We start from the raw sequence: 19,892 nt of genomic DNA on the forward strand, positions 1-19,892 counted from the left end.
TCCAGAGCTGTAAATTTGAGTCAATTAATCAGCAGAACCAAAGGAAACCTGTTTAGAGATTAAAAGGGCACGCAGTTTAACTGGGCAGCCACTTTAAAACATTTTTTTTTAAAATCTCAAAGCTGACACCAGCAGTGGGCAGGGTTGGGCATATCTCAGGACCCAGAGGGGGTTGGGCAGTGCCACTCGGGACCTCTGCCACCATCCTCCCTACCAGGGAACACAGATGCATAAAAACTGCCAGGCCGTCAGCATCCAGCTCCCCACGGTGGACATTCTTTACTAATTCCTAAGTTGCAATGAACAGAAGCAGTTGTGGGCTATGCTTACGATCTTAACCTGTGACCTCCACTTGTTGTTGGACTACAACCACCAGTTTCCTCACATCCTGGTAATACTAAACCACAGCTGGGTCATTTGGTACCACTGAATGTTGGGAGATTCAGGGCTAGCAGTGATTTCTGCATTGCAGGGGGTTGAACCAGCTGATCCTTTGGGTCTCTCCCAAATCTACAATTCTAAGACTCTACAACTCCCATCACCCCTGAACATTGGCAAGAAGAAGAAGAGGAGGAGGAGGAGGAGGAGTTTGGATTTGATATCCCGCCTTTCACTCCCCTTAAGGAGTCTCAAAGCGGCTAATAATCTCCTTTCCCTTTGTCCCCCACAACAAACACTCTGTGAGGTGAGTGAGGCTGAGAGACTTCAGAGAAGTGTGACTAGCCCAAGGTCACCCAGCAGCTGCATGTGGAGGAGCGGGGAAGCGAACCCAGTTCACCAGATTACGAGTCCACCGCTCTAAACCACTACACCACACTGGCAATGCTGGGGCTGGAGGAAGCTGAAGAATTCTATTGGACTACTGGGCTAGTCCAATCTAGTAGCCCAATAATCAGGCTGGTTTGCAGAAAAATGAAGATCAAGCTACATTCTCAAACGTCTCCACCAACCATTGGCTAAATCTCTCAGCCTCAGAGGAGACTGGAAGTGCTGCAACATTCAGATATTTTACTCTGGACCATGAGTAGGGAACGGATGGCTCAATCAATTTCAGTTTTTCTCAGTATCTCATTCCCCGTCCCCCCATCTCACATTCTGTTCTTCACATTGCTGCAGTGATTTGCAATTTTTGTTTTTAATGCTCATGAAGATTCGTCAGCATTTTAGTGCAATTTTCTCCCAATAATGTTTCTGTGTGCAGTTTTGACTAATATGCACTTTTATACCAAGCAATCTTCTCCTAACGTAATACCTTTTTGGGTGTGATTTTTTACCCATGCGTGCATTTTTTAATGCACACAGTCCCCCTAATATGTGCATTTTTGCACACATGGTTGAGTTGGAGAAATGTGTTGCAAAATTCAGAGACGTGTGGAATTTGAAGTATAGTTGTGCTTTCAGGTCAGAAATGTGTGCATTGCATAATTCCTCATTAAAATGCAAGCAAAATCAAGCTGCTGCCCCCCCCCCCAATTCCTAACCATGAGAAATCAAACCTTAAAACTCCCTTCTTTCTTCCACCAATAACTTTCTACAAAGGCAGAAAGGCTAGGAAAAATTGCTTTGGTGAAAATAAAAGAAAGCGGAGCTTTTCTGCCTGCCAAATTGGGGGTTCCATCCAGCCAGGCTCCTGGATATGAATAGAGCACACAGGCCCTGCCAATGGGAAATGAGCAAAGAAACGTAGGAGAAAATAAAACACTCTCATCTCCGCTGTTTTCTGCAGCCCTTCTCTACGGCTAAGACCTTTTTCTCCCCATGAAAGGCCCAGCTGTGTTCTATGGCAAGCTCACCCCATTAATCTAGGCCCGTGTTCCAGCGAGTTCCCACATACAGCACTACTCTGTACAAAGGAGAGATGTTTTAAATCTCACAGCTGTTTCCTGTCTGCTCTGCTTTGTACAGTGACTATGGAAATGGGCTTCTGGCCTGCAGATCCACTCACCTAACTTTTTATTGTTGTTTCTCTGTCTCAGTGTCACCGATGCTACACCTCACCGTACACTTAAGCTAACCATGGTTTGGAAGATGGGAAATGCACAGGGCACCGTGGTTTGCTTTGCCAAGCTAAGGTCTTCCCCAAAGAAGCTGAAGCCAGATCCATTTGTCCTCAGGAATGGACGCATATGTCCATTTCAGTTTCACTCGGTTTCTTATTTTCCCAGTTTTTAGTTCAGTTTGGCACATTACTGATAAGTCCGCCGATTTTGGTTTCTCTCAGTTTCCCATTGTTCCAGCCTTACCTGTATTTGTTTCTTTAAAAGCATTTCTTTGAAAACAAAACTAAATATTTTTGTACACAGTCTTTGGATGGAGAACTGCATCATGAAACCTGCAGAAGTCCAAGTTTTGGTTTGTGTACTGTTTTAGGAAGTGCAATGAACGTGGGCTGAAATTTACACTGACACAACTGTTAAAGACCAGACAAGGCACATATTCTGTCGCACCTGTTCAGCATATCCTGGCTTGTGCTGACCTGGTGCTCTCCAGATATTTTGAACTACAAGTCCCATCAGCCCCAGTACAGCTGGAGGGTATGACATAGGGGAAGACTAGCCTAGACCAACCAGTAGTGATGTATGAAAGTGAGAGCTGGACCATAAAGAAGGCTGATCGCTGAAGAATTGATGCTTTTGAATTCTGGTGCTGGAGGAGACTCTTGAGAGTCCCATGGACTGCAAGAAGATCAAACCTATCCATTCTTAAGGAAATCAGCCCTGAGTGCTCACTGGAAGGACAGATCCTGAAGCTGAGGCTCCAATACTTTGGCCACCTCATGAGAAGACTCCCTGGAAAAGACCCTGATGTTGGGAAAGATTGAGGGCACAAGGAGAAGGGGACGACAGAGGACGAGATGGTTGGACAGTGTTCTCGAAGCTACAAACATGAGTCTGACCGAACTGCGGGAGGCAGTGGAAGACAGGAGTGCCTGGCATGCTCTGGTCCATGGGGTCACAAAGAGTCGGACACAACTAAATGACTAAACAACAACAACAACAAACAAGCCTAGACCAAGGCAAGCATATTAGTTTACAAGGAATTCACCAGAAGCATTATTTTAATTGAATGCTGCTTCTCCATGGCAAGCTATGCTCAAAGCAGCTCACAACATCAGATAAATTCTGCACTATAAAATGTTAGGCAGCAACATTCCAGGATAACACACCTGCAGTTACAAAATGTAACAAAAGGTAAATAGCCAGACAAATATCACTAGACCGAACAAACACCTCCTATTAATAAGATTAAGCAATCTGATACCTCGGTTCCCAAACACCTCCATTATCATGTGTTTCAGTTCCCGAACACGGAAAACCCAGAAGTAAATCCTCCGGATTTTGAGCGTTTTTCAGAAGCTGAACATCCGACATGGCTTCCGCTTGAGTGCAAGAAGCTTTTGCAACCAATCGGAAGCTGTGCCTTGGTTGTCGAACATTTCGGAAGTCGAAAGGTCTTCCAGAACAGATTGCATTCGACAACCAAGGTTTGACTGTAATGATTCCTACTAAAGCCTAGCCATATTTATTTAATTTATTTAAATCAATAGCCCCTTTAGCCAAAGGCTCTCAGAGAGGCTCGCGGGGGGGGGGGAGATAGCATTAAGACTGTTCTCAACTAAAAATAAACATGGCACTTGAGGGGAAAGGAATGGGCTGGTTAGAGTGTGGCGCTCATGACACCAGGGTTGCAGGTTCGATCCCAGTATAGGACAGCTGCATATTTGTGCATTGCTCAGGGTTGGACTAGATTGTATTTTAGTGTTCTGTTGGAAGCTGCCCAGAGTGACTGGAGCGGGGAATAAATAATAATAATAATAATAATAATAATAATAATAATAATAATAATAGATTGTCAGGGTCCCTTCCAACTCTACAATTCTATGATTCTATGAAAAGCAAGCTCAAGCACAATTTCTTCAAGGTCTAGTTCTTCAAGTTAGCATCGGTGTCAGTTCCGACTGATAAAGGTAAAGGGACCCCTGACCATTAGGTCCAGTCGTGGCCGACTCTGGGGTTGCGGCGCTCATCTTGCTTCATTGGCTGAGGGAGCCGGCGTACAGCTTCCGGGTCATGCAGTCAGCATGACTAAGCCGCTTCTGGTGAACCAGAGCAGCGCACAGAAACACCGTTTACCTTCCCGCCGGAGCAGTACCTATTTATCTACTTGCACTTTGATGTGCTTTCGAACTGCTAGGTGGGCAGGAGCAGGGACTGAGCAACGGGAGCTCACCTGTCGCGGGGATTCGAACCGCCAACCTTCTGATTGGCAAGCCCTGGGCTCTGTGGTTTAACGCACAGCGCCACCCACGTCACAGTTCCGACTGATGCTCAACCACAAAGCTGCAACCATGGGTGTAGCCAGGGGCAGGGGGACAGCTGCCCCCAAATCAAGTAAATAAATAAAAATACACTAAACCCATGGCTACACCCCTTCTCACACCCAGCCTTCTAAACAAAAGTCAGCATTTCTGTTTCCAGTTACCAAAGCAGAGGTATATTTGTGGCTTTCTTTCTTTTTTTTACAGTAAGGATTTTTTTTTTTTAAAAGCTGGAAAGTGCCATTGGCCAGCGATGGAGCTTAAATGCTTGATGCCCCAGGTTCATCCCCAGCATCTCCAGATAGGGTTAGGATTGGATTCTCTGCCTGAAACCCTGACGAGATCTGCTGCCAGTCAGTGCAGACAATATGGAGCTAGATGGGCCAATGGTCCGACTCAGCTGAAGGCAGCTTCCTATGCTACTAATCCATTTCGTATTTGTCAAATCCATAACAACCTTCTAAAATCCTCCCACAAAGCCAGGAGTCTCACTCTTGGTCTCGTATCCAGCAGAGGGAGCGAAGGAGAGGAGGATGGTTTATTGGAGTGCTGGGTGGGTGTTTTTTTCCCTTCTTCTTCCAGTCTGCTGTTTGCTCCCACTACCAGACTTCCCAGAAAGAGCAAAAGCCCTCGGCTGGAGACCAGGCAAGTCTTCAGTGAGTCTCAAAGGAACCAGAGAGGCCAGCAGTCATCTCACCTGGATGGGCTATGATCCGAGAATCTGAGTCAGGGCTCAGGAAGGTAAGTGAGGCATTCATGTCAACTGCCTTGTAGCCTTTAGAGATCGACACGATCTAAGGCACAGCTGAGGCCATTTCCAGACAATCTGTTTTCATGAGCATTCATCCTGTCTTGTTTGCACAAAGTTTGCAGGGAGGCTAAGACAACCGTGGCAATTTATCTAGCACTTGTTCTGATTTGTTTGTGGGCATGTTAGATGGCGTAGCATCAAAGCAACGGCTATCCCACAATTTATTGTGCATTGCCTATCGTTTTCCTTATAAAAAGAAGTCTGGGAGGGAGTTGCGGGGGGGGGGGAGTTTGTTGTGCAAATGCTCCAAATCAGCCTGAATTGCGCAACCTGAATTTGCCAGCATGTGGCTGATTCCTACCAAAACTGTTGACTACCTGGAAAATGCTTTTGTCCAACGTAATGGGAAATTACAAATGCCTGGGAAATGCTTTTGTTCAATGTAAGGGGACAAATCCTGGCGAATTGACCCAGGACAGTGACTCTCAGGCCTAAAAACCAGCCTCATTACCCACTGAGCTCTTTTGATATTATCTGTCTGTGTCAAATCACTGATGGTTGGTGGATTGTAGACCTAAACATCCACAGTTATTCTGTGGCATAAAGCTTTCAGCCGCAATAAAGAGTCTAGTTTTATTGTGCCACAAGGCTCTTTCTGTGTTTGTTTGCCTGAATAGGCTAGCACAGCTGCCTCTCTGGAATGGAGTGTTAGATTTAATATAGACTAGAAGCTCATTAGAAATAAACACATTTCACCTAGAAATGAAAGACAAATTTGATTCTGTTCGCATTTGAAGGCAAGCCTACCTCATTCAAACCCAGCAAACGTTGACGGTTCTCAGAATATGGCAATGCAGTTCTCGGGCCAAGTGACATGTACCAAAATAGAAGCGCTGGGGTAAAATGTGTGTCTATGCATGTAAAGCCAAAAATTAGCATGCAGAAAAATTGCACTATATTAGAGGAAATTGCTTTACGAAAAATGTGTATGATGGGCAAAATTGCATACCAAAAAAAGGAAATGTGCATAGCAGGAGAAATTCATCCTAAATTGAATTTTCATAAGCCCTTTAAAAACAGCATTCACAAACCGCTGTGGAAATGTGGAGGGAAACCAAAACTGAGACATTCACCCATCAAATGAAAAATTGTGGGAAAGAATTTTGCTTGCCGTTTAACAACAGAAAGAATTTCCTCAACAGACACACAGAAATGCTTCCTGCCCATCCTGTGCCCTTGGAGATTGGAAGGGGATGGTTTGCATCGCAAGCGTAAGTCAGATGGCAGAAGAGAAACAGTTGTGGGCTACAATGAGGAACCACGGGCAAGAGAAGGCCTGTTTGTTAATCGTGCTCACTCAGAAGCATTTCCAATTCATTTCAGAAGGATTTACTTCCAAGCAAATTGGTTTTGCTTGGAATGAGAAAGCAGTGCTGTTCTCATTTGAACAGAGAACCCAGAATTAGTACCAAGAAGACTGTTTTATGTGTACCTCACCTTTTCCAGATTAAGGGACCCATTGCCCCTGCTCAAGAAGGGTTGGGGGACATCGTACGTGTGACGTCATGCATGCGCAATGGGCCCCTCCAATGTTGGGCGCAACTCAGCATCCCTGGCCTGAGACATGGAAGACGACTGGGGACCTTGGACCCGCCAGTATCTCTCAGCCCAAGCCTACCTTTCAGGGCTGTTGTGAGGATAAAATTGGGAAAGGGGAAGAGAACCATGTACGCCCCCTTGCGGTCCAAGAAGGAAAAGTGTCATTATAATGTAAAGGATTCTCAGAACAGAGAAACATGGGATTCCCCCTCTCCCCAAAGCAAGGTGACTATATGCTCAGAGGCACTGTCACCATTACTTTCTGTAACAATGTGCTGCTGCTTGCGAGGGAGCGTTGAGTTTTCGTTTTCTGAAAATGCATATAATAATTTGTCTCCACATACCACCCCAAGAAACATTCCATGTTAACTGAATCACTTTAAAAGGTAAAGGTAAAGGACCCTGACAGTTAAGTCCAGTCGCAAACGACTCTGGGGTTGCAGTGCTCATCTCGCTTTACTGGCCGAGGGAGCCGACGTTTGTCCGCAGTTTTTCCAGGTCATGTGGCCAGCATGACTAAGCCGCTTCTGGCGAAACCAGAGCAGCGCATGGAAAACGCCGTTTACCTTCCCGCCACAGCGGTACCTATTTATCTACTTGCACTGGCATGCTTTCAAACTGCTAGGTTGGCAGGAGCTGGGACCGAGCAAAGGGAGCTCACCCCATCATGGTGGGGATTCGAACCGCTGACCTTCCGATCGGCAAGCCCAAGGAGCTCAGTGGTTTAGACCACAGCGCCACCCGCATCAGTTTAATTCTGTGCTATTGTGCTCAGTACGGTTACTGTGATAGAAAGGTTGCTTGCTAATTTTCAGTGCTTTGTAATTATCTGGAGCTGCGTTGAGCGCGGTGTCGTTGTTGGAGGAGCAGTGTACAGATAATCAGTCAAATCAAATGTCTTTCTGGGCCAAGCCATGGCACTGGAAAGAGGTTCAGGGGCTCAATCCTGCGCGCTCGAATGAAAAGTTCCAAACACTTCAGTGTTTAGAAGCTCTCACAAGTTCTGTGGAATTGCAAGCACGTGGCTTAAGCAGACGGGGACAGCTTATATGGGGAAGATATGAGACAAATGTTCCACTTCTCTGGAGAGAGCTGAGTGGGGGCTCACTTCCCCAGTCCGCCCCCCGCCCCCAGCAGTAACATTAACCACCTGCCAGCGAAGGCAGCCTCAAAAGTTTCCTGCAAGCTTTGCAATGCACATGTGCTACGTTTTATTCTTTTCACATAGCTTTTGGAAGATCTGGTTTCTCTTTCCCACAGCAAAAAAAGGTGGGAAAAGTCAAGACACCCCACCCCACGCAAGGGACAGGTGAATCTGTCCAACTTGATTTTCCTGGTTCTCAATTTTCCAGCCTTAATTTCACTTCTCCACTATTTTACATCAGTTTCTGATCTTTTGTTTTTAAGTCTTCATGAAATTCCATCAGCATTTTAGTGCGATTTTTCATCCCCCCCCCCCAAAAAAAAGCTTAACAACTTTTGTGTCCTGAATTTTCCTTCTAGAAACAAGGCACTCCTACCCTTGTTGTTGTTGTTTAGTCATTTAGTTGTGTCCGACTCTTTGTGACCCCATGGACCAGAGCATGCCAGGCACTCCTGTCTTCCACTGCCTCCCGCAGTTCGGTCAGACTCATGTTTGTAGCTTCGAGAACACTATCCAACCATCTCGTCCTCTGTCGTCCCCTTCTCCTTGTGCCCTCAATCTTTCCCAACATCAGGGTCTTTTCCAGGGAGTCTTCTCTTCTCATGAGGTGGCAAAGTATTGGAGCCTCAGCTTCAGGATCTGTCCTTCCAGTGAGCACTCAGGACTGATTTCCTTCAGAATGGATAGGTTTGATCTTCTTGCAGTCCATGGGACTCTCAAGAGTCTCCTCCAGCACCATAATTCAAAAACATCAGTTCTTCGACGATCAGCCTTCTTTATGGTCCAGCTTTCACTTCCATACATCACTACTGGGAAAACCATAGCTTTTAATATACAGACCTTTGTTGGCAAGGTGATGTCTCTACTTTTTAAGATGCCGTCTAGGTTTGTCATTACTCCTACCCTACCCTTGACCACTGGCTTTGCTTCCCAGCTTCCCATTGGAGCGTCTACCTGGCCACTGGGAGGAAAGGATGCTGAACTAGACGGGCCTTTGGTGTGGTCCAGCAGAAGCAGCCAGGCTCTCCGTATGTCCCTGCGTTAGATTCCCTTCAGGGGCCTTGCTGGACCCCTGGCAAGGTTGTAAACAACTGCCTTCTGTTTCAAATTAAGGCTTTTAGAAGGAGAGAAATTAAATAAGGGTAAGCAGGCAGACGGTCCCCGACTCTGGGCATCAATTGAGAATGGATGCGTCTGCAGATATAAAAGACACCATTATGTAATGCATCAGATCCTAGGTCTATCTGCACCGCCACTCGTTTCTAACTGCAGCCAGGCTGGTGCTTTTGGAAAGTCAGATGCTGGCTATGAAACTGGACATTTGTACTTGATAAGCCCACCTTTCCTCCAAGGTGGCAGACATGGTTTTCTCCCTTTATATCCTACCCTCACAACGACCCTGCAAGGTAGGTTAGGCTGAGACGGCAACAACCTTTGAACATCAATGTGCACAGAACAGATCATGTTTATTAATACTATAGTCAAAATTACAAAACGCAAACAAACCGTTCAAGTTCATTCATCCACTGCAAGAACAGAACAGGAGTTAAGGTCACGCTAAGGGATGAGGGTGGCGCTGTGGTCTAAACCACTGAGCCTCTTGGGTTTGCCGATCAGAAGGTCGGTGGTTCGAATCCCCACAACAGGGTGAGCTCCTGTTGCTCCTGCCAACTTAGCAGTTTGAAAGAACACCCAAAAGTGCAAGTAGATAAATAGGTACCGCTCTGGCAAGAAGGTAAACGGCGTTTCCGTGCGCTGCTCTGGTGTCAGTGTCCTGTTGCGCCAGAAGCGGCTTAGTCCTGCTGGCCACATGACCTGGAAAAACTGTCTGCGGAGCGGACAAACGCCAGCTCCTTCGGCCTGTAAAGCGAAATGAGCACCGCAACCCCAGAGTCATCTGTGACTAGACTTAACTGTCAGGGGTCCTTTACCTTTACCTTTTTAAGGGTTTATTTGCATCCCACCATTCCCCCAAGGAGCTCAAAATGGCAGAGATTATTCTTCCCCCCACTCCCCATTTATCCTTACAACTAAGGTGAAGCTGAGAGACAGGTGCTTGACCTAGTGAGCTTCATGGCAGAGCAGGTGTTGGAATCTGAGTCTCCCAGGTCATAGTCCAACCCTCTAACCACTACACCACACTGTGTCTCGACATGGAGGTTTTTGTTACTTGGTGCTGGAGGGAGCAATTTATGTCATCCACCTGCAAAAATAAAGACGGACAAAGTTTCCCCACTCCTCTTTTACAACAAAGTCTCTCTGCTCATGCTCAGACGTAGGCCACATCAGGTGACCTGTTTATTGAGCATTCCTCCTAATTTGTTTGCAGGCAACGCCTGTGGGGTGGCTACACGTCATCGGCTATTTACTGAGCATTTTTGCAGAGAGGTCAGGTGAGGTTCCATCAAGTCATCGTTTATCCCACACTTTCCCGTGTGTATTCCTGACGCTTTGATGTACTTTAATTGTACAAATCTTAAATTCCTCCCGCAAAAACATTTATTAATTTTTGCTTTCGTAAAAACATTTCAAGGCAGCATTACAATATCTAAGAATAAAACCAGCGAGAAGCATCCACAAAAGCATTGTTAAATGCCGATGAGCTAAAAAAAGAAAATTCATATTGCAAAGGAGGCCTAAGTTGAAAACAGTGCCATTCCAGACCCTCCAAGTGTCCCGGTTTCTGAGCTGATCCTGGAATGTCCCCATTTTCCTTAGGGGAATCCTATTTTCATCAGATAAATGTTGTAGGGTATGGAGTTATGCAGCCCCTGAGCCAAGGAGATAAGTAACTATACAACCTATATAAGACATCTGAGGGTAGTCCTATATAAGGATTTTTTTTAAAAAAAAAGTTTACTGTTTTATTATGTTTTTATATATGTTGAAAGCTACCCAGAGTGCCTGTGTGGAGCATCATCATCATCATCATTGAATAGGACATCCCTATTTTCATCAGAGAAATGTTGGAGGGTCTACATTCCCCTTATCACAAAATGTCCAATGGGAGGTAACTCAGACCCTCCCGATTTTCCAGCAACAGTCCCGAATTTACAGAAGCCACCCTGGTTTCTGATTTGATTCCAGAATGTTTTCCTTAGGACGTCCCGATTTTCACCGGAGAAATGTTGAAGGGCATGCTGGTTTGTTGCGCAAGAACTCCAAACCAACTTGAATCATTGCGCAACCTGCACTAACTGGAATTTGTGACTGAATCGCACCTGAAAATAGCAACTGTTGGAACTGTACTGGAGCAATACTTCACACAGCTTCCATGTACATTACGAACCTTTGCGACGCTGAAAGTAATGATTAGCGCCCTGCCTGTGGAGCTGTGGAATGCCACCACCTCTGGCCGCAGCCAATCGGGTGCCACATTCCCCGCTCTCCCATGAGCATCCATGCAACGCACCGCCCTTTCCGTGCACCAAACCCCAAAATAGAACAGCACGCTGACTTACAGCAGCGGCAGAGAAAGAGAGGAAGGCAGGCAGCGCAGGGGTGTCACTCTGCGATTTTATTCCATAAACACAGTGTGAGTAAGAACACGCTTTGGCAGATTCCAGAGGGTTCAAGAAAGTGAGACGCAAAACGTTCCCACAAATGCACGCCGATATTGTGAGTCACACACCAGTTGAGGCTGTTGTATTAGGGCTGCCCAACAAACCTCCCTCTACCCCTAGCCAGCCCCCACCCAGCCACCTACCTGCCCACTTTTGAACTTACAACCCACTCCCTCTCAGCACTCCCTCTCAGCTTCTTGTTCTATACAGTGGCGGAGGAAGGGGGTGTAGTGGGTGTGGGCCGCCCCAGGTGTCATCACTGAGGGGGGGTGTGACAAAATGACAAAAATATGAGTTTTTAAAAATAATAATTAAAAAATGGGCTCATGAAACTTTTAAGTTCAGACAAGAAATGCAATGAAATGTGGCTGGCACTGGGCGCCACACTGTGGGGGCTGGCACTTACCACGGGGCCTGCAGCATGCCCGAGCTACGCGTCTCTCCTGGGAGTGACGTGGTGGCTTGAGCGACTGCAGGCTTGGCGCTGCCTGAAACGGCAGTGTGGAGCTTGCGTTTGCCCACTGCCTCTCTCTCAGCCGCCTTACAGCTGAGGGGGAGGTGGCAGAGAGGCTCCACGCAGCACACCCCACCTCCGGCTGCAGGATGCGTGCACCGCACTGGGCACCCGAGCGGCTAGCTACGCTGGTGGTTCTTTAGTCCCACGGCTCATCCATGATTCCATGATTCCTAGGCATGGGTCCAAGAGGTATTTCCTTTTGTCCTACTGCTTTCCCCAGGAAAGCCCATTGTTTACCACTGAATCAGAACAAAAGTCAATCAGGTTTGTTACGGATTGGCATTGTTCCGATTCAGCGGTAATAATGATGAGAAGAACTTTATTATTTGTACCATGCCTACCTGACTGGATTTCCCCAGCCACTCTGGGTGGTAGACACAAAAACCCTGCCACAAACACTATGCAATAGAATGAAAATGTCATCAACACCCCCCACAACCCCCTCCCTCTCCCTCCACCTCTTCCCCCCCCAAAAAGTCTATGACAATAGTGGCAGAATCTAGACACATATTAAAAATGTTGTGAAAATGCTTTTTTTAAAAAGTTTTGAAATATATATTGAATTTGCCATAGCTCACCATCGCCATCTAGTGTCACATTTGTATAATGCACTTTACAACACACTTAAAACGTTTCATTTGCAGCTGTATAGTTGAGTCCAGTGTCTCATACTGAATGTAAATGAACTGTGAGAAAAGATGCTATGAATTGAAAGTGGAGATGCTACATGTACTTTTCCTTGCTTATTTGTTTGTTTTCTATCACAAAAAGTAATGAAAACAAAATTAAAAACAAACAAACAAACAAACAAACAAACAAACAGAGTGCCTTTCCCACAGGGAGAGTCGTGGGGCGAAAGAAAAACTTCTCATACCCATGCCTAGAAACTGCGGGATAAAGGGAAGTGTGGATGAGCCCATCATGTAGAAGTCCGGAAGATGGGGACAAAAATGTTCCTGGCTCCATGTTTCTCTGCATTATCTCTACTCCCAGGCTGGGGCCAGTTTGCAAGGAGACACTCCCTTAATTAGACAATGGCCAGCAAGGGGACGAGCTGCTGCCCAATTCATCACAAGGGCACAACACTTGCCCCACCCTGGGCACCGGCAACCCATGCTATGCCCCTGGCTGGGCAAGTCAGGAAGGCCCCCTGATTCTCCTTTCAACTCTGTCTTCCCTTCTCCAGCCCTTCTGTTTTCTTTTCCCAATTGTAACGGCAGTCGCAGCTTAGGGCAGGTTTCCGCTGCCTGTGTCATACTACAATTCCCAAACTTCCTGGAGCTTCGATCCTGTTTGTCAGGGTTAATTTTGTCCTTCTAATGTCCCAGAGAACTAATGTTTGGGCAGGAGAACACGCTGATGTTTTACCCCTCTCCCTGGGTCAAATTCCTCCGTCTCCCAATTCTGGCACCCGAGAGATTGCCTCTTGTTGACAAATAGAAGGCAGGCCTCCTCTGGCTTGGAGCACCTACATAGGCACAGGATATTCCAGATGGCTTAGCGCTCTTGAGCCTCGCCGCCCAAAGATGTACAGACCGAGGAGGAGGGTGGCAAGAGCAGCTCTTTCCCCATCAGCACCTCCATGATGACATCCAGAGCTCCATTCATCAAAAGCTAATGTAAATATTTTCCGCCAACGGACGGATGCCTAAGAGAGGCAGCGTTCTCGACCACGCTCCGCTCTTGGCCCGATCCGCAAGACACACGCACCTGGCCTCCTCACTTGGCAAGCCCCTCTCCTCCCTGCCTTGGTAGAGGTTTAGAAACCATTTGGAGCAGGCAAGAAAAATCACGGCCCGAAAATACGAGGATGAAGCAGGCTGGTGCCGTAAGCCTGGCACCTGGGTCTAGAGAATTGGGGGCAAGGGGGGGGTGGATTTCAGTCTGGTTCATGTTGAAAAGGAAGCCTCCCTGCTTTGCCCTTCCCAAAACAAGGCATGCAATCCTTCGAAAACAGCACTGCTTCAAATTTGGTGGTGCAGTTCTGCAAGCAAAAATTCTGTACCAAAAAATGCACGTAGTGGAGAGCAATGGGCACAGAAATGCATGCATTGGTGAAGTTAACATAGAACGGTGTGTTATATTAGGGGAAATGGCAAAAGTGTGGCTGTCTCACAGACTGCTTGGGTGCAGAGGAATGGTGGGAAAGGAAAGAGCTGGGGAACCCCTGAGGGAAGAAGGCTCAGGGCCTGGGGAGTGGTGGTGGGACGGCAAGGGGAGGTCAGAGGGAGGAGCCTGAAGCTGAAGAAGAAACAGAAGCAGAAACTGAAGCAGGCGAGAGCAAGGAGGGTGGCCAAGAGGCAGGGATGTCTCTCCCTCCTGCTGCGACAAGCTCCCATCCCTGCTGGTCTCCCAGAACCAGGAAAGGTATGAAGAGAGCAGAGGAGGAATTAGCTTCGCACAGGCGCTGTCTCAGATTGCACGGGGGAAACCCTGGAGAGGAAGGGACAAACCCTGAGTAAGTCCCTGGGATTTCACACCGCTTGGAGATTGGGCCGCTTGGGCTCTGTGGTTTAACCCACAGCACCACCCGCATCCCCTGTTCTATCACTTACCCGAGTTCTTTTTTAACTTGAACTTGGAACCTCCTGCATACCCAGCAGGTCCTGCCCCTGAGCCACAAGCCTCCCTATTTTAATCAGGCCTCGGCTTCCTTCTCTCCCAAGGTGCCTCTGTGGTGCCAGGAGGTTCTGTTTGAACTCGTGACTATGGAATATTGACACAAGGGGAAGACAGAGAAGAAGTGGGGGAAGCCCCACAAGGAGCAGTTTTGAAAGGAACAGCGGCCGGCTCTTTCTGCTTGAGAAACCCCCCACTGCCGCCGTCACCCTCAGCTGCCCCTTGGTGGACAGGAGGGAGAGAAAGAAAGGAGAAAGGAAGGAGGAGAAAGACCAAAGGAGACCTTCCAAGCTGCCCAGGGAGGGACAGGAGGTGAGGTGAGGACATTGTAGATGCAGCTGTTTCCCCCATATCCCATATGGCAGGCCTTCAGGTACGCTAGATTTATTTTCTTAGATCACCTGCAGACTGTCGCCATTTGCTACTGGGTCAAGGTACTTGGGTTAATTCACAAAGCCTAAACAACTGGGGCTCAAAAGACCTTAAAAATCCTTCCTGATTCCTTATGCTCCACCATGAGCCTTGAGATCCTCTGTTGGGGCATTTCTAGGGGTTTCCCCATACCCCTGAGGTTCGGCTCACCTTTGCAAGGGTCCAGAGCCTTAGGATGGTAAGCCTTGCCCTGTGGAACTCACTGCCAGTAGGCGATTTGGCAGAAACCATCCCTTTCTTCCTTCAGATGCCTTCTGAGAATGGCATACCCTCCAACATTTGTCTGATGAAAATAGGGACATCCTACTCAACAACAACAATTTTATTATTTATACCTCACCCATCTGACTGGGTTGCTTCAGATGTCTTCTAAAGGTTGGGGGTGTGCTTCAGATGTATAGTTACTTATCTCCTTGGTTCGGGGGTCCAATAATGCCATACTCTCCAACATTTACCTGATGAAAATAGGAATGCCCTAAGCAAAAGCGGGACATTCCAGGATCAAATCAGAAACCAGGACAGCTTTTGTAAATCCAGGACTGTTCCTGGAAAATAGGGACACTTGGAGGGTCTGGAATGGCACCCTTTTCAACGCAGGCCTCCTTTGCAATATGAATTTTCTCCTTTTTAGCTCATCGGCATTTAACAGTGGATGCTTCTTGCTGGTTTTATTCTTAGATATTGCAATGCTGCCTTTTTACTTTTATGAAAGTAAAAATTAATAAATGTTTTGCAGGAGGAATTTAAGGTTTGTACATTTAAGTGCTTTGATGCAACAAACCCACTTAAAACACACACACACACACACACCAGACGTTTTGCAGTTGGAAATGTGATGGGGAGATGATGGATGGATGGATGGATGAGCGAATGATTGGTAAGATGTGTAAAAGCCCTGCAAGCAAATCAAGATGAATGATCCATGTCATGTAATCTTCCCACAAGCCAAACAGAATGAATGGCTATTAGCCACAATGGCTATACACTACCTCTGTTATTGGAGGCAGTGTGCCAGTTGCTCGTAATCACAAGTGGAGATTTCTCTGCTATGCTCAGGTCCTGCTTGCGAGCATCTGGTTGGAAACTGAAAACAGGATGCTGGGCAAGATGGGGCTTTGGCCTGATCCAGCAGCCAGGCTCTTCTTATGTTCTTGCAAATGTTCAGTAAAGACAGGGCATTGCCTAACCTCCACTTAAGCACCGTGCAGGCAAATTGAGACAAATGCATACCCCACAAGTGTCCCGGAAATACTGGGGCATCCTTTTTTAATCACTAGAGAATAGTGGCCATTTTGGATGCCACAATCTCGCGCAATTTCACAGTGTGATTTCCCCCTGCAAAATGTGTTCCCCACCCCAGGTCAAGAGCCTCATGCTCTACCACGGAGAAGCTTTTCCCATAATTGTATGAGAAAAGGCTTAACCTGTTGAGCTTCCACTTAGAAAATAAGACAGAAGCCAGAAAAGTGCATTGAAGGGGGAGGTTGAAACAAGAGCTCTTTAGGAGATCAGGGATTTATATCGCCTGGGGTCCAAACAGGAAGTGCATCAATCATAGCTCTGACTTCACTCATTGGCTAAAATGTCTTACAAGTGGAACAGGCAGGTTGTCTCATTTCACAGATTTCACTTAGGAGGATACCTGCACATTTTGCTTTGCAACTGTTTTTCTAAGAGGACTAGAAAAAAAAGGCTCAGAGTTGGAGCGGGGATCTATCTGGGACCACCAATGTAGGCTTTGCAGGCATCGGGTTATGTTACTTACTTCTGTCTCCATTCCTCTCCTTCCAGGTGAAGTCCTTGAGCTGAAAGACAGTCTGCAACTGCCACTTCCTTTTAATCTGAAGTGGCCGTCAGAAGTAAAAAAGGACCTTGTTCCACATACCCATGTGGCTGTCTTCCTGGAACCCTTTTCTAGATGGTGGGCAGGAGAGACTTCACGGTGACACCATGAACATCTCAAGCAACCCACTAGCTCCAAACGACACCCTGGAACCCACCAAGCCTCCTTCAGAAGGTGGGCACTCTCTTTGGGAGGTGGTCTTGATCATTTTGACGACGGGGATCATTTCCTTTGTCACTGTGGTGGGGAATCTTCTGGTGATGATCTCTTTCAAGGTCAACCGGGAGCTGAAGACCGTTAACAATTACTTCTTGCTCAGCTTAGCTGGCGCCGACCTCATCATTGGAGCCATCTCCATGAACTTGTACACCACCTACATTGTCATGGGGCGGTGGGCGATGGGCAGTGTGGCCTGCGATTTGTGGCTGGCCCTAGACTACGTTGCCAGCAACGCGTCTGTCATGAACCTGTTGGTCATCAGCTTCGACCGCTACTTCTCCATCACCCGCCCACTCACCTACAGAGCCAAGCGGACACCCAAGAGGGCCGCTGTTATGATAGGCTTGGCTTGGCTGATCTCCATTATCCTGTGGGCACCCGCCATCTTGTTCTGGCAGAACTTTGTCGGCAAGCGGACAGTCCCCGAGGACGATTGCTACATCCAGTTCTTCTCTGTGCCAATCATCACCTTCGGAACGGCCATTGCGGCCTTCTACCTCCCCGTCATCATAATGGTGGCTCTCTACTGGAAGATCTTCCAGGAGATCCAGAAGAGAGCCAAGGAACTGTCTGGACTACAGGGCTCAGAGTTTGGGAACAAACCCCAGGCTGCCTCCAGAATACTCCCAAACAGTGGCAGCGGGGGCAGCAGCAGTAGCAGCTCAGAGCCATCCCATGCTGTCGCAGCTTCCTCTGCCGTGGTTGTCCTTCCTCTGCAGACATGCTGCTTTCCTGCTGGGCAGAGGGCCGGGGGTCTGTTCGTAGACCAAAGCAGCAATGGCAGCTGGAACAACACGGAGGACGAGGAAGTGGAGGAGGCCTCTGCCGACTCCTTGACGTCATCCGAGGGCGAGGAACAGCCCTTCGAAGTCCACACCATCTGCTCAGCAGTCATCCGCCTGCCCATGATCAACACTGTCCTGCAGCCCCCACGGCCAGGCCAGTGCCGAGATCCCAAGGCAGTGTCCAGTAGGAACTGGGCGGGCGGAAAGGTCCTCGTTGGAATCCCAAGGCAACCTCCGGTCATGGAGAACAAGCTCAAGAAAGCAGCAATGCCACCCCTGATGGAGAAGACTCCAGCAGCGGCCAAGAGCCAAGCCTTCAGGAGGAAGAGGAGGAAGAATCGTGTCTCCAAAAGGAAAACACTCTCTCTGATGAAGGAGAAGAAAGCAGCCCGGACGCTCAGCGCCATCCTTTTGGCCTTCATCATCACCTGGACTCCCTACAACATCATGGTGCTGGTGTCGACTTTCTGCCAGGGATGCATCCCCAAAGGCCTTTGGAAACTGGGGTACTGGCTTTGCTATGTCAACAGCACCATCAACCCCATGTGCTATGCCCTCTGCAATAAGTCGTTCCGGACCACCTTCCGGATGCTGCTGCAGTGTCGTGGGGGTCGGCGACGCTAGAGGGAGAAGGGAGCAACTCCTAGGCGGCGCTGGTCCATTGAGCAGGGGGCACGGAGGCCCCGATGTGGTGCATAAAATAAGGAAGGGCAAACAGAGAGGGAGATGGAACAGAGATCCTTCCCAATTTCAGGGCTAGGTATTTATATTTTGGAACTATGATATGCCTGGGTATGTTTACAGAATTCAGCACTGCAGAGGCACAGAGGTGGTCTCCCCCATAATGGATGCTTAAATATATATATACACTTTTAAGCTCAGAAGACATTTTGCTCCTAAGAACATAAGAACCACTGGGACACTCCATCCTAGACCAGGACATAAAGGCTTCAGCCACCTAGACCCCCCAGAATCTGGTATTCAGAAGTAGGCTGTCTGCGAAAAAATTTGTTCCAGAAAATAAAGTGTTCCTCTGTCAACTTCTAGGCCACCACAAATTCTTTGCAAAAGGAATAAAGGAAGCAGAGTAAGTTGTAGGGAAAGTGCAGATTGAATCAGTATCCCTTCGTTATTCAGATTTTGGAATTTATAGGTTTATTGGCAGAGACTTTATGAGAGAGAGAGAGAAAACCAAAGGTGTATCCAACTAAGTTCTCAGATCAGACCCATTGGAATGAATGGATCTAAGCTACACTAACACTAGCTAAAACCCTATCCACGTGATTCTTGTTTGCCTTGCTCATTGTTTCTGTTGTTAGGACGACAATAAAAATGTGTGCTTTACAAATCCTATGTAGAATGGTGGAAGTTGTTGGGTGGAAAAGAGAAGAGGAGACACAATAGTCTTCAGCAAGTCCGTGTTGTACAGAAGATGGAACAGACTTACTGTTGTTTGCCTCTCCAGAAGGCAGAACTGGGAGCAATGGGTGGAAATTGCAAGGAAGCTGTTTTGGACTAAAGATTAGGAGAAACTTTGTAATGGAAAGAGGTGTGCAGCAGTGAAACAGAGCGGGCTGCCCAGGAAGATGGCAGGCTCTCCTTTGCTGAGGGCATCTGAGCAGAGCCTGGAGAGTTATCACCTTCAGCCTAACCTACCTCACAGGGTTGTTGTGAGGATTAAAATGGGATGGGGGAGGGAAATCATGTATGCCGCCTTGAGCTCTGTGAAGGACAGGTGGGGTATAAATGTAATGTAATGAAATGAGTAAGTTATAGATCCTGCTCAGAGCAGGTAGTTGGGCTAGATAAACGTCTAACGCCATTTCCAGCTTTTAACGATTCTATGAACTTGCTTCACCTTTTCAAAACAAAACAAAACAAAAGCATGCAATCTTAATGTCGCCCATGATTACAAATAAGGCCATGGCCCAATGAAAGAAGTTTGAGCTACTTAATCCACTGAGCATCCATTAAATCTGCATAAATGTACAATTTTGAAGGGAATGCAAGCTTCTTGGGCTTCAGATAACGCAGGGATTTCCAACGTGGCACCTGTGGGCGCAAGGATAACTTTGAGGTCTTCCCCTGATGCTTGGGGTGCC

At 47.4% G+C, this 19,892-nt stretch overlaps 1 protein-coding gene across 1 annotated transcript; it reads left to right on the top strand.

Annotated features, from left to right (window-relative positions):
• Positions 1–4,962: 4,962 nt before the first annotated feature.
• CHRM1 (cholinergic receptor muscarinic 1) lies at positions 4,963–19,421 on the top strand. The gene is made up of 2 exons (XM_081842352.1): positions 4,963–5,059; positions 16,735–19,421. Exon 2 carries the CDS (start codon positions 16,831–16,833, stop codon positions 18,412–18,414), a length of 1,584 nt encoding a protein of 527 aa, XP_081698478.1. The 5' UTR covers positions 4,963–5,059; positions 16,735–16,830; the 3' UTR covers positions 18,415–19,421.
• The last annotated feature ends 471 nt before the right edge of the window (positions 19,422–19,892 follow it).

This window comes from Podarcis erhardii (assembly GCF_964252035.2).
Source record: "Podarcis erhardii genome assembly, chromosome: 15".
Taxonomy (NCBI): domain Eukaryota; kingdom Metazoa; phylum Chordata; class Lepidosauria; order Squamata; family Lacertidae; genus Podarcis; species Podarcis erhardii.

Bases quoted from the DNA above. Each gene is read 5' to 3' on its own strand.
- CHRM1 (XM_081842352.1), top strand. From the start codon at position 16,831: ATGTGGCTGTCTTCCTGGAACCCTTTTCTAGATGGTGGGCAGGAGAGA.